Raw genomic sequence first — 24,877 nt, 5'->3', positions numbered from 1 at the left:
GTAATGCTACCAGGATTACCTCTGATGTATACTGTACTGAAAAAATCTAAACGCAACATGTAAAGTGTTGGTCCCATGTTTCATGAGCTGAAATAAAAGATCCCAGAAATGTTGCATATGCACAAGTTTTCCGCACAGATTTGTTTACATCCAGGTTAGTGAGCATTTTAATCCATCCACCTGACAGGTGTGACATATCAAGAATCTGATTAAACAGCATGATCATTACAAAGGTACACCTTGTGCTGGGGACAATAAAAGGCCATTTTAAAATGTGCAGTTTTGTCACACAACACAATGCCACAGATGTTACAAATTTTGAGGGAGTGTGCAATTGGCATGCTGGCTGCAGGAATGTCCAACAGAGTTGTTGCCAGATAATTGAATGATAATATCTCTACCATAAGCCGCCTACAACATAATTTTAGAGAATTTGGTAGTACGTCCAACCGGCCTCACAACCGCAGACCACGTGTAACCACGCCAGCCCAGGACCTCCACATCCGGCGTCTTCCCCTGATGGATTGTCTGAGATCAGCCACCCAGACAGCTGATGAAACTGAGGAATATTTCTGTCTGCAATAAAGCCCTTTTGTGTGGAAAAACGAATTCTGATTGTCTGGGCCTGGCTCCCCAGTGGGTGTGCCTGACGCCCAGTCATGTGAAATCCATAGAATAGGGCCAKATTTATTTCCATTGACTGATTTCCTTACATAAACTGTAACATAGTAAAATTGTTGAAGTTGTCGCGTTTATATTTTTGTTCAGTATACGGTACATTACATATGGTACTGAAATATGTCCAAATATAAACAGGTCTGATAGCCTTTGTTTGGCACTTTGGGAGAGAAGGAAAGCTTTGTGGGTTGGTTTGACTATGCATATGTTACATTTCTTAAAGGAATCAATGGATTTTGACTCACTATTTTACYATTGGTCTTTGCCATTTTAGATCAAACGTGGTCATCAGGATTTGGTATATTTTACTAAAATATGACTGCTTACTTTGGTGTAGTCTGATCTTTTTAAATCTATGATATAAAATGTCTGCACTTTCTCAAATCTGACTGAATGGAATATGTGTAAACTAAAAGTGTTCTTTCCCACTCTGCGCCGTTCGGGACAGTGTGAAAAAAACATCCATATTTACTTTACACATGGTTTGAGAATGGCTCTTTTTTCCTACACTTAAAATGTGAAAAATAAATACGCTGGCAACACAAGGAAACACTGCGAACCAGACAGAGAGAGAATGTGTGCTGTGGACGCGTGCCATGGCTTGGTTGTCAATGTGTTTGTAAGTAGGCCGCAAGTGTGAGCAATCACTGGAAATGATCCGCTTTTAGAGGGATTTGATATAAAGTATTAAGCCAGTCTGGGATGTTTGGCAGCTCATATCAAAGAATTACATTCAGTAACATGATGTGCACCACAAACACAGCTTTTGTCGGCCCCGTCATATCGCATATTTTCCGACTGTAAGGAGCGTATGAATAGGATCCTGGCAGATTGCTTTAATAGGACACATAGAGGTGTGGAGTGGGCTCTCGCCTGGAGAGGGCACCACATGTTAGGTGGGATGGAAACTCAACTTTATTCTTCAGGAAAGCTGTCTGTCTGTCTGTTCCAGAGCCTTCACTAAACCTCTCCAGCTACTAGTGTCACTGGAAACCTGATTGGCTATTCAGAGTGTTTCTAGTTGCACATTTCATCTCCAAAGCGACAAGATAAGTTGTATAATTGAAATGTTTTTTGCTTTGTTTTTCAATTGCTTTCATTTCAGTAGGAATGCACAAGTAACTGRCAAAATAAAGGAAACATCAACACCATGTCTTAATAGGGCGTTGGGCCACCACGAGCCAGACAGCTTGGCATGGATTCTACAAGTATTTGGGACTCTATTCGAGGGATGCGACATCATTCTTCTAGGAGAAATTCCATAATTTGGTGTTTTAATGATGGCGGTGGAAAACTCTGTCTCAGGCGCCGTTCCAGAATCTCCKAMAAGTGTTCAATTGGGTTGAGATCTGGTGACTGAGASACACCCACTTTAAACCCCCTATGCTCCTTTGAGACCCCTCTTTCAAAGTCACTGAGATCTCTTCTTCTAGCCATGGTAACCAGAATAATGGGCAACTGGGAATTTGTATACATGATGGGATGTTAATTGCATAATTAACTCAGGAACTACACCTGTGTGGAAGCACCTGCTTTCAATATACTTCGTATCCCTCATTTCCTCAAGTGTTTCGTTTATTTTGGAAGTTACATGTACAGTACCAGTCAACAGTTTGGACACACCTACTCATTCATMGGGTTTTCTTTATTTTGACTATTTCTACATTGTAGAATAATAGTGAAGACATCAAAACTATGAAGCTGGTTGAAAGAATGCCAAGAGTGTGCAAAGCTGGTTACTTTGAAAAATGTAAAATGTAAAATATATTTAAACTTATTGATCACTTTTCTGGTTACTAGTTTTGATGGTTGTCACTTTTATTCTACAATGGTATTGTACAGTGTGTATGTGTGTGCACATACAGTATAAGTATGATAATAAGTATGATCATTTTATTTGGATACAGCAAATACAGTGTCTTATAAGCCCATGTGGGCTGGGCATCTTGAAGATGSATGACACTATAATAAAATCTGTCAAATCTCTAGTCAAGCCCTCTCTGGAAGGTTTGGGTGGGATGGGGTGGAGACCAGAGCCACTTTAGACCTGAGTCCAGGCTATATAGGGAATAGGGTGCCATTAGGGACAGATCCCAGGGATGGGCCAGGACAAGCCAGCATCCATTAGGGACAGATCCCAGGGATGGGCCTGGACGGCATCCATTAGGGACAGATCCCAGGGATGGGCCAGCACGGCATCCATTKGGGACAGTTCCCAGGGATGGGCCAGGACGGCATCCATTAGGGACAGTTTCCCAGGATGCCAAAGGACGCATCCTTAGGGAATCCCAGATGCCCGACGGACATGGCCAGGACAGGCCTTATCCATTAGGGACAGATCCCAGGATGGGCCAGGATAGCATCCATTAGGGACAGATCCAGGGATGGGCCAGAACAGCATCCATTAGGGACAGATCCCAGGGATGGCCCAGGAATCATCCATTAGGCACAGTTCCAGGGGATGGGCCAGACGGCATCATTTAGGACAGTTCCCAGGATGGCCAGGACGGCATCCATTAGGGACAGATCCCAGGATGGCCAGGACGCAGCCATAGGGAAGATCCGGATGGGCCAGGATATCATCCATTAGGGACAGATCCCCGGGATGGCCAGGACGGCATCCATTAGGGACAGTCCAGGGATGGGCCAGACGGCATCCATTAGGACAGATCCCAAGGATGGGCAGGACGGCATCCATTAGACAGTTCCAGGGATGGGCCAGGACGGCATCCATTAGGGACAGTTCCAGGGATGGCCAGGACGGCATCCATTAGGACAGATCCCAAGGATGGGCCAGACGGATCCATTAGGTCAGATCCAGGGATGGGCCAGATTCATCCATTAGGGACAGTCCCAGGATGGGCCAGGACGGCATCCATTAGGGATCCCAGGGATGGGCAGGACGGCATCCATTAGGACAGATCCCAAGGATGGGCCAGGACGGCATCCATTAGGGACAGATCCCAGGGATGGGCCAGGACGGCATCCATTAGGGACAGATCCCAAGGATGGGCCAGGACGGCATCCATTAGGGACAGATCCCAAGGATGGCCGGACGGCATCCATTAGGGACAGTTCCCAGGGATGGGCCAGGACGGCATCCATTAGGGACAGATCCCAGGGATGGGCCAGGAGGCATCCATTAGGAAAGATCCCAGGGATGGGCCAGGACGGCACCATTAGGACAGTCCCAGGGATGGGCGGCCGGCATCGCATTAGGGACATCCCAGGGATGGGCAGGACGGCATCCATTAGTAGACAAATCCCAGGGATGGGCCAGGACGGCATCCATTAGGGACAGATCCCAGGGATGGGCCAGGACAGCATGCCATTAGGGACAGATCCAGGATGGCCAGGACGCATCCATTAGGGACAGTTCCCAGGATGGGCCAGGACGGCATCCATTAGACACATCCCAGGAGGGCCAGGACGGCATCCATTAGGGACAGATCCCAGGGATGGGCCAGGACAGCATGCATTAGGGACAGTTCCCAGGATGGGCCAGGACAGCATCCATTAGGGACATTCCCAGGGATGGGCCAGACAGCACCCATTAGGACAGATCCCAGGATGGCCAGGGAATCACCATTAGGGACAGTTCCAGGGATGGGCCAAGACAGCATCCATTAGGGACAGTTCCCAGGGATGGGCCAGGACAGCATCCATTAGGGACATTCCCAGGGATGGGCCAGGACAGCATCCATTAGGGACAGATCTCCAGGATGGGCCAGGAGGCATCCATTAGGACAGTCCCAGGGATGGGCCCGGATGGCATCCATTAGGACAGATCCAAGGATGGGCCAGGACGGCATCCATTAGGGACAGATCCAGATGGGCCAGGACGGCATCCATTAGGGACAGATTCCAGGGATGGCCAGGACGGCATCCATTAGGGACAGTTCCCAGGGATGGGACAGGACAGCATCCATTAGGGACAGATCCCAGGGAGGACAGGATAGCATCCATTAGGGACAGATCCCAGGGGTGGGCCAGACAGCATCCATTAGGAGGAACGATCCCAGGATGGCCAGGACGGCATGTCCATTAGGGACAGTTCCCAGGGATGGGCCCAGGACAGCATCCATTAGGACATTTCCCAGGGATGGACAGGAGCATCCATTAGGGACAGGTCCCAGGGATGGGACAGGATAGCATCCATTAGGGAAAGATCCCAGGGATGGGCCAGGACAGCATCCATTAGGACAATCCCAGGGATGGGCCAGGACGGCATCCTTAGGGACAGTTCCCAGGATGGGCCAGGACAGCATGCATTAGGGACAGATCCCAGGGAGGGACAGGATAGCATCCATTAGGGCCAGATCCCAGGGATGGGACAGGATAGCATCATTATGGACAGATCCCAGGGAGGGCCAGGAGAGGGCTCTCATTAGGGACAGTTCCCAGGGATGGGACAGGACAGCATCCATTAGGGACAGTTCCCAGGGATGGGCCAGGACAGCATCATGTAGGGACTAGCGGAAGATCCCAGGGATGGCCAGGCAGCATCCATTAGGGACAGATCCCAGGGATGGGCCAGGACAGCATGCATTATAGGCCCATTGTTTTCTCAAAACATCCCTCCTTCTGAATTCACAAGTGAAAGAAAGACCCATCAGGTCTAAACCAGAGCCTGCATCTCAAATGGCTCCTATATATAAAAGTAGGTCAGTATGTAGGGAATAGGGTTTGGGATGTGCACAGTATAGATAAAGAGTCTAAATCATGTATCCTGTGTTTAGCGGGAGGGAGGGAGTGACGGACAGTATTGTCCGTTCAGTCTACCATCAACTCAACAGTGTGGCGAATTGCAGCCGTCAGGCACTCTGCCACGCAATCAGGTCTGAATTTCAAGCTTGGTTTACTCTGACGTCTGACAGGAATTCTCGGCGTACACAGAGATGGTAACAGATATGAAGGCATTATGACGATAGATTTGCCTTTATCAGGTTGTAATGTGGCCCAGGACATATCGCACTGATGAGAACAACAAGGGAACGAGTCCCTGYRTGCGTCCCAAATGGCACCCTTTTCCCTATGCAGGGTACTACTTTTGACCTGGGTCCTATGTGCACTACATAGGGAATAGGGTGTCATTTGGGACACATCCTCTGTAGTAAGGTGAGGTCACTCTCTCTGTGCAGCTGTAGTTTGGGATCCAGCTTTGGATTCTGAGGTGGAAATGGAAAGGATCAAGCTGAGCTGGAAAATCTGATAGGCCTTCATTTGTTTCACAGGTCTTGATTTTAACCATTGGCATATTTTGGAAATACTAAATGTATCTTAATCAGCCTCTTTTGTTTTGAGCCAGTCACCCTTATTTTCTCCTGTTTAGGTTTTGCAAGAAGACAAATTAAGTTATATGGAATCCACATAGTGTTATCCAGTACCATCACGTTAGAGCTTAATCTATAAATTGTATATTGTACTTATATAGTACCAAAATAGTATCTTATATAATACTGTAGTATACAGTATATAGCATACTATAATATAGTATTTATCTTTTCACCACTCAGTGTGTGCTCTATTTGGACTTTTTCCCTGTCATCGTACTATTCCTATAAAATGTAACACTGAGATAATTTTAAGTATCCAATTTCATGATTATTAAATGGTACCCACTACCCAGACAAACAATTAATTTCTTCATTCTCAAAATCAAATAATTATTGACAAAATYAGGGCCTAATGCTTCAGGAAATGCTTGTAGAATTTATTCTAAACCAAATMAAAGGTTCTGTGGCACAGAATAATAACAGCCGCTGCAAATTGCAGCAATGCAGTAACCAGGAACACATGTAATGAATGAGTATGAAAGAAATGAAGCTTTATGGCAGGAGGAACCCCATTAAATGTTTTATCTCCAATACATCTTCTCTTTCTCTCTATCGGTAGAATCTCATCTGAGTGAGGCCGAGCCAAGAATAACATTCACAAAATAGAGGATTGCATGTTTTGACAGACAACTGTATTCATGAGGTATAGAGCAAATGAATGAATTGATTTGGAAAGTTTGTATGTTATTTATCACTGACAAGCTGTTATTAAATTATTACGTTTGTACCGTGAGTCTGTGATATGAGACAAAAGCTGAAATGCATTTGAGTCATGCAGCTATTACATGAAACCCCTGTATAACGGATAGAGTGTGATGTGATGCACACCTTATACTTTTGATTTGTCTGAGGGGAAAAAGGTTCTCCAAACATCCAAGAGGGATTAGAAGTTTTCTACGGGTTGTTTTGACGTATGGATGTGTTAAAATGACCTGCCATTGTAAAGCCATTTTTTCTTGTCCGTTTTCTCTCTTTTTTAAAAAGTATTTTTCAGTTCAATTACGGGGTCTGTTGTTACCATGCTCTTTCCAGATGACACTGGTATGTCATCTGGAAAGAGAAAAATAACCAATCCAGTTATTGAGCCAGATTTTAATAAAAAACTATATTCATAATTCATACATTTTCCTCAAACAATCAAATATTCCAATAACACTATTCTTACGTTAAAACCATACATTTATACACATAATTTTTTCATGCACAAAATATCAAAATAATGAATTCCATCAAACTGATKCAATAAAACAGATGAATAAGATCATAACAGAGTGATCAAAGGGYAAGACTATAAAAGTTTATATTTTCTATTCATAATATAATACTTTGGTGGGTGCTTATATTTGTCCTATTTCACACACATACAAGTGTGTATTAATATGCATGTGTGAATTAGAAATMTGTTTTTCTTGCATATTCCAGCTCTCCCTGAGACATACACAGGTTTATAAAATGCTTTTCAATTACCCAAAGACTCTATTGATTATGTATTACCATTTCTTTCTTCTCTCTTCAAAAGCAGGCCTGTCATACTACTCCTGTAATTACTTTCATATGGACCATGGCGGCTGGTGGAGTGGACAGCTTTCATCAGTGTGGCTAGTCTGTGTGTCAGGTACTGAAAGACAAATGGGGGTGTTGTTCATAAGCATGTACATTTATGCCTGTGTCATAGAAACACATGTATTAGGGCCACCTGGGTTCACTGCACGGCGAAGCTTAGCTTCCTGCACCCAAGATCACATTCACCTCTTTGATTTAGTATTGTAATGTGGTGAAAAAACGTGTCAAAACCATTTAGGGTTCAGGACTAAGTAATGCGTTTTTTTCTTCTTAGCTTTTTGGTTAATTTCATTACTAGGCCCTCCTATGCGTTTGGTATAAGATTTCATATGTGCTGGTCGGACAGCTTGAGGACATATTTTTTCCCAATAGGCCTATCCTGTAAAGAAAGTGTATTAGTCTYCCAATCAAGCAAAAAAGAGAGAACAGTTAGCTACATTTTAAAGGGGGAATATTGAATCCTCCGGGCCATAACCGCACATATTCCCTTTCCCTTTCAAAATAGTTCCAATAGTTCTTCGTGGTACAGTTGAAATCGCCAAACCGAGTGTGGTGTGGAGAAGATATCCAGATCTGCGAGTCTGAGGTAAAGGGGGGAGAGCAGAGACCACCCGTTAAGATCAGATAACAGGAAAGTGTGTGGCAAGCCTGGCCTGAATCAGCATGGCATTGGAAATTACACTGATGTTTGTAGTTGGAGAGCGGGGGAGAATATAACGTTCCCCTTTGCTCTCCTCTCTTTCCCCACCATAACCACACTGTTCCCGGTAATAGATTTCAGCAGGTTTTTTGCTCTCGTCTCCGCTTGTTTATTATTGTTCCAAATGACAGACTGCAGAGATGGGGGGAGTGTGAGAGGGGGTGTGGGGCATTGAAAACAATCATCATCAAACTGGAGTACACCACCTGTCACTCCGTCCGTAAAGGAGCCAGCCTGGGGAGTGGGGGTGCAGCTACGGAGATTTACAGTTTRTTAACAGCCACATTTCCCAAAGCCACCCGTCCGTCTTCAGCCCTGTTGACATGGCGCAGTATACTGAGTGCAGACTCCCCTGTTTTAAAACATCTCCCTTGGTTCAAACACAGCCAGGATGTTAAGAGTAGCTTTGATTATTTGTGACAAGCGGTGAGAAAGAGAGGTCTATGTATGTCCAACGATTATGGTCGGAGGGCGGATAGCGACGGCCTAACCACAAATCTTTGGCCTCACTCTCTCTCACTGGCCACTTGTGTTACACTGTCATCACACCCTTAGGATCAGTTATCCTTCTCCACACCTTCACAGCAGGCCTATACAGCCTCCCACCTTCTCAACAACCCCCCCTTCTCCACACCTTCACAGCAGGCCTATGCAGCCTCCAACCCTTCTCAACAACCCCCCCCCCCCCTTCTCCAGCTGTAGACGAATAGTCCAAATAGGTTTAGTGCTTTAAGCAGTTTGTTCCCCAGGTCTTTCCATTGTCAGATTAATTACCCAGGCTCTTTGGCCTTTTCTAATTGATAGGAGATTAGATTCGAGATTAGGGAACATGGAGATTAGGTCCATAGAGGGCCCTGAATGGTTTTCCAGGGGGACCAGGATTATCATTGGTCTCTATTGCTGCTTGGGTTATAACTGTTGGCTCATGCCAAACTATTTCATAGACTAATAATAGTAGGCTTGCTCTTGGGTTATACTGACTAGCTGTTGGCTCAAGCCAAACTATTTCATGAACTAATAATAGTAGCCTTGCTCTCGTTTGTGCTATGTCTCTGTTATCTTAATCCAAAGGGTGAAATCTGTATTAGCTATTAAACGTCAACAGTACCTAAGTCTAGATTTTAATACATTTATCTACTTGTCTGACAATTACAGTAGGAAAACAGCTTAAGCAATACAGTTAGGAAGAACAGTCTGACAATACTGTAGGAAGAACAGTTAAACAATACAGTAGGAAGAACAGTTAAACATACAGTAGAGAACAGTAGAAACAGTAGGAAAACAGTTAGACAATACAGTAGAAAAAACAGTTAGACAATACAGTAGAAAACAGTTAGACAATACAGTTAGGAAAAAAGTTAGACAATACAGTAGGAAAAAAACAGTTAGACAATACGTAGGAAAAAACAGTTAGACAATACTGTAGGAAAACAGTTAACAATGTAGGAAAAAAACAGTTAGACAATACAGTAGGAAGAATAGCTGACAATACTGTAGGAAAAACAGTTAGACAATACAGTAGGAAGAACAGTCTGACAATACATTAAAGGAAGAACAGTCTACCATACTGTAGGAAGAACAGTTAAACAATACAGTAGGAAGAACAGTTAAACAATACAGTAGAAAACAGTTAGACAATACGTAGGGAAAAACAGTTAGACATACAGTAGGAAAACAGTTAGACAATACTGTAGGAAAAACAGTTAGACAATACGTAGGAAAAACAGTTAGACAATACTGTAGGAAAACAGTTAGACAATACTGTTAGGAAAAACAGTTAGACAATACGTAGGAAAATAGATCTGCAATACTGTGGAGAAAAGTAAAATACAGAGGAAGAACAGTTAAACATACATAGGAGAACAGTTAGACAATACAGTAGGAAAAACAGTTAGACAAACAGTAGGAAAAACACAGTTGACAATACAGTAGGAAAAAACAGTTGGACAATAAGTAGGATAAACAGTTAGACATACTGTAGGAAAAACAGTCTGACAATACAGTAGGAAGAACAGTCTGACAATACTGTAGGAAAACAGTTAGACAATACAGTAGGAAGAACAGTCTGACAATATTGTAGGAAGAACAGTTAGACATACAGTAGCGAAGAACAGTTAGGACAATACTTGTAGGAAAACACTTAAACAATACTGTAGGAAAAACAGTTAGACAAATACAGTAGGAGAAAACAGTTGACAATAGAGTAGGAAGAACAGTCTGACATACTGTAGGAAAAACAGTTCTGACAATACTGTACGAAAAAAGTTAGACAATAGAGTAGGAAAAACAGTCTGCATACTGTACGAAAAACAGTTAGACAATAGAGTAGGGAAGAACAATCTGACAATATTGTAGGAAGAACAGTTAGACAATACTGTAGAAGAACACTAAACAATACTGTAGGCAGCGCAGTCTGATAATACTGTGGAAGATGTCACGCCGTTGACTGAAGTGGACCAAGTGCAGCATGGTGCGCGTACATTTTCTCTTTATTAGAAACGACGCCGACAAAACAATAAACATACAAAACCAAACCGTGAAGCTTTAGGGCTATGTGCCACAACAAAGTCAACTTCCCAACCAGACAGGTGGGAAAAAGGGCTACCTAATATGGTTCTCAATCAGAGACAACGATAGGACAGCTGTCCCTGATGAGAACCGCACCCGGCCAAAACATAAGAAATCAATAATTAGAACATAGGATACCCACCCCAAAATCACACCCTGACCAAACCAAATAGGACATAGAAGATCTCTGGCTCAGGGCTGACAGAGAACAGTTAGACAATACTTGAAGGCGAAAACAGTCTAACAATACTTAGGTAAGAACAGTCTAAACCAATACTGTAGAGAAAACAGTCTAACAATACTGCTAGGAAAAACAGCTCTGACAATACAGTAGGAAAACAGTCTTAACAATACTGTAGGAAAACGTCTGACTAATACAGTAGGAAAAACAGTCTGACATAAGTAGGAAAAACAGTTAGACAATACAGTAGGAAGAACAGTCCTGACAATACTGTAGGATCAAGAACAGTCTGAACAATACTGCTAGGGCAAGAACAGTCTGACAATAATGTAGGAAAAACAGTTAGACCAATACATAGAAGGAACAGATCTGACAATACTGGTAGGAAGAACAGTCTGACAATACTGTAGGAAAGAACAGTCTGACAATAATGTAGGAAGAACAGTTAGACAATACAGTAGGAAGAACAGTCTGACAATACTGTAGGAAAAACAGTTAGACAATACTGTAGGAAAAACAGTTAGACAATACAGAAGGAAGAACAGTATGATAATARTGTAGGAAAAACAGTTAGACAATACTGTAGGAAAAACAGTTAGACAATACAGAAGGAAGAACAGTATGATAATACTGTAGGAAAAACAGTCTGACAATACTGTAGGAAAAACATAATGAACCCCAACCCCCTATGTTTAGAACCCAGAGTTTCATGGAATATGTCTCTTTTACTTCGAGCTGTGTTAGTAACTCGCTATATTGAATAACGTGAACTCATTTATTTCTGGTTGAAACAGAAATGCAACGTGAGATGCTGACTTCAGCAACAATTAAATTTTCAATATAGCATCACTTCACCTGCCGCCATAATGTACTAGATGAGGTCTCTTTAGCTAAATGCCCAAAACATTATCCTCAAGTCCCCCTCCTTCGCCTCAGCCTGGCTGGGCCGGGTGGTTGAATTTCACTGCTGATTTAATAGAAATGAAACAGGATGGATTTGGGGATATTTCATTAATCTTCCTTCCCTTTCAGTGCAGAGGAAATTAAACCGAATTCGAGTTCAAACTTTTTTCCTCTAGAAATTGTTACTGGGGCCTGGGGGCTGCCAATGGCTATTCTCTCTGTGGCAAGTTACAGGCCAATTAGTCACACACATACCTCCCTGGTTCTTGTTCCCCTTGCAGATCACTGTAGGATAGAGGTCTGACTGGATGTGTATTCCAGCCCATAGAGATGATCCCTGCGGCTGCTGCAGGTGCAGAGAACACTACAGCAGCTGACCCGTGGGGAACTACACTACGGTCCCAATTGACACCCTATTCCCTATCTGGTCAAAAGTAGTGCACTATATAGGAGATAGGGAGCCATTTGGGATGCAGATATACTCTGTAGGAATATGTCAAGATAGAATTATGACCATGTTAGTGGAAAAGGGGGAGCCTTTAGCTGTCATTTTTTTTAAATGTAACCTTTAGTTAACTAGGCAAGTCAGTTTAGAACAAATTCTTATTTACAATGACGGCCTACCGGGGAACAGTGGGTTAACTGCCTTGATCAGGGGCAGAARGACAGATTTTTACCTTGTCAGCTCAGGGATTCAATCCAGCATCCTTTTGGTTACTGGCCGAACGCTCTAACCACTAGGCTACCTGCCACCTCAAGAACTGAGGACATTTACAGTATACAGTACACAAGGTGAAAAGTACAATACAAGATACATATGGTAATAAAGTAATAAAATAGGACATTCTATTTTCAGTCTTTCTTCCTTACTGAAAAACCATATACATTCCCCATTATACTACTTTACATTCACCACAGAGTACCACAGCATTATAAACATGTGGCTGTGACACAAAAATTATTTACCGAATTTAGTGCCAATAACAGCATAGTAGGAGTGCTGTAATTTGATAGGTCGTAGTATGGGTTGACTAACGGTTTTAAGCATTACCATGCATTGTTTATTACGACAGTTATGCTTGCCATCATTGTTTATTTTAAGCATGAAGTGACTTTATCAAGTAAATATGGTGAGTGAATTCCACCCATTAGAAGGAAACAGTTGATTGATAGGATAAGGCAAATGTCCATTCACTAAACAGGAGTAAATAAATACATATCCCCAACACTGTAGTTTCTGATGCTTTTTCATGTCAGGAACAACATTTGTCTTACTGATTATAATACATCACACTGATTATTTGAATTATTTAAAAACAAACTCTGTAACTCAATTTGACAGATTCCTTTCAGTGAAAGGCTTCGCCGTCTCTGACTGTGGTTTTGAGTAAGAGGGGGAAATGCGTAACTTGACCCCCTAAAACCTAGGAGAGACTGAGGCGCTTAATATCGTTCAGTGAGCTAGAGGCCAAAACATTGACCATTTAGAGCTATGGGAAATGTTTATATATTTTCAGGAATATTAAATTATGTATATTATAAACTCCCCTAAGAATGTACAGTAGGTTATTTGCAGGAGAGGGTTTTCTAAGCCAATCGTACCATAGCGCTGCACTCCAGTTACTGCTTATGATTGTCATTGTTACATATCTTAACTGCAATACTGGATTGATTTTCAGGCTCCCGAATAACCCCTCTCGCTGGCATGCTGCATTGCTGCACCCTGCGGCTCAAAAAAAGGCACGTTGATCTGAGCTCGCTTATCGTACGCAGGCCACGCCCCAGCACTGAGGCTCCATGGCCTCAGAGTGGAGTGGAGTGGAGAGGAGACGTCAAGAAGAGGAAGGGAGAGGAYAAGAAGGGAGCGTAGAGGAAGGGAGAGGAGAGCAGCTGGCAGCACCAGGAGCCTCAGTTAGCCTCAGTGCTGGGTGTTTTAGTAGGGTTAGTACTGCTAGGCCATATAGCTCAACGTGGGATTAAGGACAAGGCTTACACAATTAAGAAGAAAACGGAATGTTTGGAGAAAATATGGGGCTAATTCCATTCTTTCATCAGTGGATATTAAAGATAATTAGCTAGCACTCAAATTATTTGTAAATCACTGTTGAAAATATCTTTCAATTTCCAGAGGCTAGAAGTGGCCGTGGACTTGAGAGGGGTATCGTCTTATAGTAAGAGCTTGAGAGAGGTATCATGTTAAAGTAAGAGTTTGAGTGGGGTATCATCTTAAAGTAAGAGTTTGAGTGGGGTATCATCTTATAGTAAGAGCTTGAGTGGGGTATCATCTTATAGTAAGAGRTTGAGWGGGGTATCATCTTATAGTAAGAGTTTGAGAGGGGTATCATCTTAAAGTAAGAACTTGAGTGGGGTATCATCTTAAAGTAAGAAGGCTTTTTACGGATTTGTCTCCCTTTGTTGAATAAAATAAATAACCAATTTTGTTTATAATTTTTTTTTCTTTTTCTGCTTTTTTTGAAATGCAATTCTTGAAGATTTTACAATGATACAATGTTTTTCACGCACACACACACACACACACACACACACACACAACACACACACACACACACACACACACACACACACACCACACACACACACACACACACCCACACCACACCACACACACACACACACACACACACACACACACACACACACACACATACACACACGAGACAGAGACAGAGAGCGGGAAATATGTAAGATCACACACATACTCGCGTCAACAAAAGCTTTCTTACCCCATGAGCTTTCTAACACAGAGAGACAAACAGAGCATAGTAGTGGACAAAGAGTTCTCCTCTGCAGGTCTCTGGGTAGGGTACAGACCAGGCAGGGTCTTTGGCACCTCTACTGCACCGCTACCAGTAGCAGACAGTTAAGATGGAACACTGAGTTAGGAGAGGAGGCAGCAGAGAGGCCCAGGTGCTCAGCTCAGATCACAACAATATGGTTCTGTTTTTAGAACTCTCTATGTCTCTCCCTGGTCCTGACCTGAGGGTGGTTGTTTCTGTCTGGATCTCTGTACCGTCTGTCTGTAGTCAGGTCTGTAGTCCAGTCTGGTCTCACTAACTAGCATTGGCACAAGGAGATGAAGATAGGCTGTGTCCCAAATGGAACCTATTCCTCCTATCCCGTCCTATAATCACCACTGATTGGTGGTAGTGGATTAATTTGCTGTATGGCCTCCAGCCCTTCTAACCTTACTCTGCCCCTTTCTCTCTCTCTCTCTCTCTCTCTCTCTCTCTCTCTCTCTTCTCTCTCTCTCTCTCTCTCTCTCTCTCTCTCTCTCTCTCTCTCTCTTCTCTCTCTCTCTCTCTCTCTCTCTCTCTCTCTCTCTCTCTCTCTCTCTCTCTCTCTCGCTCTCTTTCGTTCTTTTTCTCTCTCTCTCTGTGTGCACGTGCGAGCGTGTGATCCTTTGGCCCTCTGGCTGGTCAGTGTTTTGAGTGGTGTCTTGCTAGTAGACATTGCAGTGAGCCCTCTAGCACCCTCGTATGGCAGACAGACAGGCCTGTTGTACATCAGTCTCTGTTGCTGTCCATGGTGTTTGCCATTATGTATTTTCCATGGTGTTAGCGGCAAATTAGTGACCCACAAGTTACTCAGATACAATCACATCTCCTAAAATGAAACGTGTCATAACTAAATTTAATTGAGATCTCATACACAACCTTGTAAAATACAGTGCCTTCTAAAGGTATTCAGACGCCTTGACTTTTTCCACGTTTTGTTACGTTACAGCCTTATCCTAAAATGTTTATCAAACTCTGCAATCTACACACAATACCCCATAATGACAACGCAAAAACAGGTTGGTAGAAATTTTACATAAGTATACGGACCCTTTGCTATGAGACACAAAATTGAGCGCCCGCTTGGAGTTTGCCAAAAGGCACCTAAAGAKTCTCAGACCATGAGAAATAAGATTATCTGGTCTGATGAAACCAAGATTGAACTATTTGGCCTGAATGCCAAGCATCACGCCTGGAGGAAACCTGGCACCATCCCTACAGTGAAGRATGGTGTTGGCAGAATCATGCTGTGGGGATGTTTTTCAGCGGCAGGGATTGGGAGACTTGTCAGGATCGAAGCAAAGATGAACAAAGCAAAGTACAGAGAAATCCTTGATGAAAACCTACTCCAGAGTGCCCAGGACCTCAGACTGTGGCAAAGGTTCACCTTCCAACAGGACAACAACCCTAAGCACACAGCCAAGACAGCACAGGATTGGCTTCAGGACAAGTCTCTGAATGTCCTTGAGTGGCCCAGCCATAGCCCAGACTTGAACCCGATCTAACATCTCTTGAGAGATCTGAAAATAGCTGTGCAGCAACGCTCCCCATCCAACCTGACAGAGCTTGAGAGGATCTGCAGAGAAGAATGTGAGAAATTCCCCAAATACAGGTGTGCCAAGTTTGTAGCGTCATACCCAAGAAGACTCAAGGCTGTAATCGCTGCCAAAGGTGCTTCAAAAAATTACTACCAGGGTCTTATCGATGACTATATACTGTATTTGGTCTCTGATTCATTGTTACGTGCTCCTTAAGAAGCATATAGGCTATTTCATTTAGAATGATATGCATGGCCGCAGGAAGATGTTTTGGGTAGGGAGTGCTATGAGTTGGGGGTGCTTTTAATTTAGATTTATCAGGGGGTGCTGCTGCACCCCTATTTCCTGCGGTTATGATTATCTGTATCAATKTGTAGGCCTGTAAATTTAACTGAAATTGTGTCAATAATTTCTCAGCACCAGTCATTTTACAGAAGACCTGCAATGCTTCTTTGTGGCAGAATTTATTAGATATTTTTTTTTGGGGGGGGGGGGTTTGTTCAATACCCAGATGCTTTCGGGGTGTCCTTAAACTGTTCCTGGGCTTTCACATACACATGGGTTTAATATGGTTTCATCAGCGGTGACGTTGAACACAGCCCTCTGTGATCCAACAATAGGCACACTGTATAACTGTAAAGCAGGCACCCTGCACATGACAGCTCTGACACGTACAATAAATATGGATTTCTCCTCGGCTGTATGCATGAAATGATAGATGTGATTTAGAGAGAGCTCTGCTAAGGTTAATCCTTTGGCCAGGCTGGATCATGCTGTGCCTGCTGGCATATATATATACCACACACACACACACACACACACCACACCACACACACACACCCACACACACACCACACACACACACACCCCCACACACACACACACACACACACCACACACACACACACACACACACACACACACAACACACACACACACACACACAACACACCCACACATCACCACAACACACACACACGTCTCTCCGTCTGCCTGTACCCCTGTTGAAATACACAGGAAATAAACACAAGACTAGCTTGGCACCCGAGGCAAACGTAATCAGAAATGTAATCATTGAATATTGTAAGAGCTTTCATTGTCTTGTTTATATGCCCCTTTATTTATCTACGATTCTGACTTGGTGTTCAGGAGAAGACTGTAAAAACGGCCCTTGTTCTGTATTCTGTGGCTGTACATTTCAAAAGTGCTGATCAAATAGTTATTCTGACTACGTCAGTCCTAGCTCGGTCTTAATGTCTAATCGAAATTACTGATTACCTCTTATCCACTTGTCGCCCCCTTATACCATAGTTTTGTACATCTCAATTGTCAGTAGACACAAGATTTGTTTAGTAAGTCAGGCATATCAGCTATGTTTTTTAAAAGGCAGTAAATGAGAATGAATTAACTGTTCGCTGCCAGACAAGGCTCCGCTGATAGCCAGGTGTAGAGTGGTAAGATGTTGGGACTGCTGTTGGGGACAGCTTTTATGTAGGCCGTAACAGTTTTGTGGGCACCGTTTGTCACCGTTATAGTGCAATTAATGTATTGTTTAGTGTTGTGTTGTGTAGCTTTGCTGGCATACATCCCACATTTCTTGGCCAAACAAAAATGTATATTGCTAAAATCGCCATGAATACATTAATTTACTTATTAAAGTGTTTAAGCTGCGTTGAACATCAGAAAAAGAACCATCTACAGTCAATAGAAGCATCCTTTTGTCAACTGTGTTGCATTTTATCTACGGATAGATGCAAGTTAGCTTTATTGACGATTAATTCTACCTCGAAGATCTACGAAGCCTGAGTCCCAAGCATTCGCTGCACCTTTTACCTGCTGTAAATACTGGTTCATGACGAATAAAATCGGGATTTGACGCACCACCACACACACACACACACACACACACCACACCACACACACACACACCACAACACACACACACACACACACACCACACACACACCACACACTACACACACACACACACACACACAACACACACACACACACACACACACACAAGGATCATCTGATTATCAAAACCAATGTTGATGCATCCGTGCCGCAGTGCTATGTGCTCTGCCTGTTTAAATCTTAATTCAGAGCTACAGGGTTTGGATTGTCAAGGGGTATTGGTAGGCCCACTCAGGTGCCTCTCAATCACTTGATGCGTATGTGAATTTTATTTTCCACTGTATTTCAGGATTGCTCTCACAGTAGCGGTTGGGTGTAATATGTAGAAGACATTTTTGAAACAGTGTCTCTCTTTTTTCACGTATCTCTCTTTTTTTAAAGATGGCTGTCCCTATGCAGTGGCATGTCATCCAGCCACTATAGTGACACTGACATGTGCTGTTAAAAGGCTCTTAATACATGATTCATACTCAAATGCTGAGAGCCTCGCTTGTCTCTGTCTTTTATTTATCCTAGCTTGAATGTGGTTGTATTACAAAGTCCCTTTTTGATTTGCTGTTTTTAAACAGGTTTTAGAGATCAGGCCCATGATARATAAAGATGCCGGCAAGAGCGACTCTCATTGTGCGTGTATGTCTCCGGGCACCATTTACCGCCGTGATTGACGCTATCTATTCAGTAAGTAAGTGGTGCCTTCATACGTCTTTCGAGGCTTTTAATTTTAAATGGCCGTTTCGTTTTAGCAATCATTTTTACTCCCTCTTTTCACTYCCCCTTGGAAGTTGAAATGTAAAAAAGAGAGAAAATAATAATGGCATATCACTTTTTTTTTTCTTGCTTTGAATTACATTGTGACTGCAGAGCAGAGCCTATAKGTGCAAGTGCCATTAAATAACGCATAAAAAGGATGAATGTTTACATATCAAAAGGCTACAGGCCAATTTCTGTCAAAATTATACATGAAGTTAAGCAATACAAGCAATTAATTTAAACACATTGGAGAAAAATTCAAGACCACATTATCTTTTTTTGCTATTTATTTCACTGAAAATACGTTACATTTGAAACCATTAGCATACAATGGCTACAATACACAATTTACTTAATAAATGTAAAGCCGTTTAACAATCGGAAAAAATAACCGTCCTACAGTCAATGGAACCATCTTTGTCAATGATGTTACATCTTATTTGTTCATGCAAGTGATTTATTCGACGATAAAGAGACAACACACAATTCTTACCTCGGAATGATTCTCGGAAGCTGAGTCCCATGATCTATCGACAAAATAATTATAATTTAGGAGGGAGAAATTAACTTCCGTTTCTCTAAAAACGTTGACGTCAATATAATGACTGTTTATAAATTATTGGTTTTGCATTCTTAATTTTGCCCCTATATGGGAAATATATATTTTTTGATGTTTTGTTTTTCATAATTTTTCAGTGTTAATACTTTTTTACGGAACAAGGTTAGACTAAACTATGTGATCAATCATTTATATGTTGTTGTATTGGAATCGCCTATTGAATGTTTAGGCTGGAAAACGTCATAATCATAACATTCTGTTAACTTAGAATTAAATATGAACACGGTTTTATTGAATTAGGCTATATGATACCTAAAAGCATTATGCACATGAATTAATACTTGTTTGCACTTTTTAAGACTGTACCTTTTTCAACTCAAATCAACCTTAAACATAAGTTGTGCATTAACATATTGTCAAAATGTGTGCAATATCATTACTGTATAATTGCAGAGTTGTTTATCAATTAAATTGATCTAAGAAAATCGAAATGTATTCCCTGTGGCCGTATTTTACCAGAAATGTAAATTATTCATGTTTATGTTTTTATAATGTAGGCAATTGTATTGTTTGTGTAGGCCTATTGTACAAATCGAATCAATATGCTTATTTATTACTACAACTTTTCTATGAAGTCCATCAAATCTATTAAATAAACACTTGATGAAATAAGGATTTTATATCATGTTTCATTTTCTACATAGGCGTAATTGTGTACAATGTTCATCAATATTTATATATTCTAGGTAAATCGTGTTTGCGCAATACTTAAGTCACAATACTTAAGTCTTAAGTCTATCACTGATAGTTGGAATGCAATCAACACGCTCCTGACTGTAAAATCCATAACGCCTGAGTTAAATTACCGAGGTGGGTAACCCAGGGTCTAGGCTACACGACTAGAATAGGCTACAACACGTTCCCTCCTCCTCACTTCGTTCTCACTAAATTGAAAATGTGCTCTGAAGTAGCATTCGCCTCATTTCACACCCGCGCATTTCATTTGATTAGCCGTGTAATTGTAATACGTTTTCAATTCAGTTCAATTTCAGGGCTTTATTGGCATGGGAAACGTATGTTCACACTGCCAAATCAAGTAAAATAGATAAACAAACGTGAAATAAACAGTAAACATTGCCCTTACAAAAGTTCAAAAATAATACAGACATATCAAATGTCATATTATGTATATATACAGTGTTGTAATGATGTGTAAATAGTTAAAGTTCTCTAACTCGGAGAATAGAAGCGATAATGATCGTTATCTTATCACAGCGATAATAATATGTTCACTGAATGAGTAGTTAGCGGAGGTGTTTACAGTGAATGATTTCCTACCCACGAGATAGCTCCGTTGATGGGGTAAACAGCGATAATCTCCTCTCGAACATCTCCTGCGGTGAGCTATGTAACGATCGTGGCAGACCGACTGTTTCCCAACTAATATGCGGCAACAAAGACAGAGATCCGGATCCTCATAAGCAATGGAATATATTTGATAAAATGTTATAGGCCTATATTTTGATATTCCTAGAAGGAGAGTGCGAAGGGAAGGAGAGGGGAGAGTGGGGCCTGGTTATTTGTGGTGTGTATTTTGGGATCTGGTGATAGAACATTTGGATTATTTATGGACACACATTTTGCATGTATGGTCTGTAAGTAAAATGAAGATTATTAGAGACACATACACACACAGTTTCACAAATTGATGTAGTCCTATAGCCTAGAKAGAAGTTACATTTATTAGTTTCACAAATGGATGTTTATTTATTTTTTGAGTATTTATTTTTATTTAAACTTTATTTAACTAGGCAAGTCAGTTAAGAACAAATTCTTCTTCACAATGACGGCCTACCAAAAGGCAAAAGGCCTCCATCCGGGACGGGGYCTGGGATTAAAAATAATAAATAAATAAAATATAAATATAGGACAAAACACACATCACGACAAGAGAGACAACACAACACTACATAAAGAGAGACATAAGACAACAACATAGCAAGGCAGCAACACATGACAACACAGCATGGTAGCAACACAACATAACAACAACATGGTAGCAGCACAAAACATGGTACAAACATTATTGGGCACAGACAACAGCACAAAGGGCAAGAAGGTAGAGACAACAATACATCACACAAAGAAACCACAACTGTCAGTTAGTGTCCATGATTGAGTCTTTGAATGAAGAGATTGAGATAAAACTGTCCAGTTTGAGTGTTTGTTGCAGCTCGTGCCAGTCGCTATCTGCAGCAAACTGAAAACAGGTAGTCCTATAGCCTAGACAGAAGTTACATTTATTAGTACAGATATATTTTACAGGAAGCATCACCTGATTTTTCAGTAATAGGTTCACAGGAAATGTGTTTACGAATAATTTTGCTGACAATTAAATTAAACTGATTAGCCTACATTGTACAATTAAGCCCTCATGGCTGACATTGCACTGGGTTGAGTGGTTTGTTTCAAACGTCTGCAAACAGTACAGATTAATTTAATTGAATTCCCAATACACAGATCTGTGCCTTTCACATAATTGTGCGCTAACCCTAAAACCAGCCTATCTCTGCTCTCCGCTTGTCAACCGCTTCTCCAACACAGGCTCAACTGGTCGGTGACGTCAGCCGAGTATATAACGGGGCTGGAGTTCAAGAGGACCACGAAAACAAGTCGGTGAAGCTTTAGTCTCAATGCACCCACCGGCCACCGGAGTTGGTCCAACAAGAGAAAAACACGCCAACGTCAACAAACTCGATGTTATGACGCAGATTTAGGAACTTTCCACTGACTGTTTCCTGACCGATACGAATTTAGGATTTTTAAAAGCAACGAGGTTTTTTATCATCCTTTTCACGTATCGGTGATGCCCGCTGGTATGTTTAGCATCGACAGTATCCTGGCCGGGAGACCCACTTGCAAGGARTCAGTGCTCCTCCATCGGAATGCCCCGGTGGTTTTCTCGAACCTCACGGATTCCATCTACACCGCTGCCGATTATAATGGACTCTACCCGCACACTACTGGATCTTCTCCCTCGGCCATCCAGGCGGGGAACGGGACTAGAATAGGATATAATAACTATTATTATGGACAAATGCATGTGCAGGGCCCCAGTGGCCCTGCGTGCTGCGGCGCTATCCCAGCCCTCGGRTCGCAACAGTGCCCGTGTATTCCAACCGGTAGGTTGCCCTTTCCCACTTCTATCTGTAGCCAAAAGTAAACGTTTATAACTTTGCATGTTCCTTGGGTGCTGGACAATGTAACGATGCCTGTAATAACAAGTACAAGTTAAAACATTATGTTAGGCTATAGGGGATGATAGATACAGGTAAATTGGTTGGTGCTTTAAATTGTAAATGCGCCCATTGCGCAACATTACACATGCAGTCATTTTGTTGGCACATATACCCTATTTAAGAAGTCTATCCATGGTATAGGCCTACTCTAATTAAGTTTTACTTTTACGCATTAACTAGAATATATMTTATGTTAAACTTTGTGTAGACATTTGCATGGGATGATACGTGGTCTATATTATACATGCGTAAACCTGTTGTTTTTTGCTGTCTAAATAGCTTGATTTGTGCTGCGTAGTTTTTTTCTCTCATTGTTTTTCATTGGTGATGTCTGTATAGGGCTATTGGGTGTGTTGCGAAATGAATTATTAATTGAGGACAAACAAATGTTTCTAATGAATCTAGTATGTTTATTGATCCATGCAGGTTATGACCGCACGGGCTCCGTGCTCATCTCTCCCGTCCCGCACCAGATGATGTCCTATATGAACGTGGGCACCTTGTCGCGGACGGAGCTCCAGCTCCTGAACCAGCTCCACTGCCGACGCAAGAGGAGACACCGGACTATCTTCACTGACGAGCAGCTCGAGGCCCTGGAAAATCTCTTTCAGGAGACCAAGTACCCTGACGTCGGCACACGGGAACAGCTCGCGCGAAGAGTGCACCTACGGGAAGAGAAGGTCGAGGTGAGTGCATGCACGGCCCTGTGTTGCTGGCTGTCTACCTCCCTATACACTGCGTTGATTTTCAGAATATATGTGAAGGATCTCTCCATATCACGTTACAAAGGTATCAATAAAGAACGTTCGTTGCGCATTGTAACAATTATGCACATCCGTTGAAAGGCCAAATATTATATCTATGCGTTACGCACATAGTAATAGCAAACGTTTACGTCTTTATAGTGCCAAAATATGTTATATTAAGCTCAAATGACTTTACAATTACTCTACAACACGGTATAACAAATATGTCATACAAAATAAACAATTGTATCTTTTATTTTCGCATAGGTGTGGTTCAAAAACAGAAGAGCGAAATGGAGAAGACAGAAAAGGTCGTCCTCGGAAGAGTCTGAAAACTCGCAGAAATGGAACAAATCGATGAAAACACCCACAGAGAAAACCGAGGAAAACAAAAGTGACGTGGATTCGGACAGCTGATAGTTAAAACATTAACACAAAACAATAGAAAAGACCGTTGGTTGCATAGTGTATGGGTGGATGCGCAAATAGGCTACATACTCGATTGGGACTTCTTGTACATAGTGTAAATGTGATGTGGACTGAAGTAATTAAATATTTTGCCATGATGTTGCACAGTTGTATAGTAAATATTACTTTTATTATTGCTATGGGGTAAGCTATTTATATTTAATTTAAAGTTTTTGTTACGCATAACGTCCCGAAGATGTGGTGTGCAAGGAGCCTTGATCAGTTTTCTGGCTTGTGTTAATACTTCGCGAGCTGACATGACATCTCATATTTGAGTGGTGTATTCATCATCACGATTTACCGCAAATAATATTCTGAAACTACATCAATGGGGAGATTATATTTCATAGAGTTAACAGAAATCACACTTAATATGAAACAGCGTTTTGTCACCTTTATAAGATAAAAGGCCAAGGCTATATTTYTCAACTCATAACCATACAGACGTGTCTGGGGATTTGACTAAATTGATTTGTCAATATGTTGCAATGAATGATAATTACAGGAACAATGAATATACATTAAATCATATCTGAATCCTCTCTATTTCCTTTGTCTCCTTTCACATTTTTTCATCTATTTCTAATCATATGATCTATGTTTATGAATTGGAAATTAATAYGCCTAGATTGACAGTGGGTTGTTTTCCAGATGCAAGACATTTGAAAAAATGCAAAATACACTATTTTTCTTGGAAATAGCGCTTGAATCGCATGTGGATAAATTCAGGAAAAGGGTCCTAAATGATAAAGATGAAGCTTCTAGTCTTCTTATAACGTTTTCTTGAACGCGTCAGGTAGGCTATCAAACACAAGAGTGGTAATACACATTCWATTATTTCCGATTCATGCGCATACATGAAGCCTCTGATGTGGC

At 41.8% G+C, this 24,877-nt stretch overlaps 1 protein-coding gene across 1 annotated transcript; it reads left to right on the top strand.

The window, feature by feature from the left end:
- Window positions 1-22,145: 22,145 nt before the first annotated feature.
- On the top strand, window positions 22,146-24,547 carry LOC111963487 (homeobox protein goosecoid-like). Its single transcript, XM_023986963.2, has 3 exons — window positions 22,146-22,670; window positions 23,214-23,473; window positions 23,801-24,547. The coding sequence occupies exons 1-3, from the start codon at window positions 22,355-22,357 to the stop codon at window positions 23,948-23,950; spliced, it is 726 nt and encodes a 241-aa protein (XP_023842731.1). The 5' UTR covers window positions 22,146-22,354; the 3' UTR covers window positions 23,951-24,547.
- The last annotated feature ends 330 nt before the right edge of the window (window positions 24,548-24,877 follow it).

This window comes from Salvelinus sp. IW2-2015, linkage group LG4q.2 (genome assembly GCF_002910315.2).
Source record: "Salvelinus sp. IW2-2015 linkage group LG4q.2, ASM291031v2, whole genome shotgun sequence".
Taxonomy (NCBI): domain Eukaryota; kingdom Metazoa; phylum Chordata; class Actinopteri; order Salmoniformes; family Salmonidae; genus Salvelinus; species Salvelinus sp. IW2-2015.
This window is presented reverse-complemented; position numbering and strand designations above follow the sequence as displayed.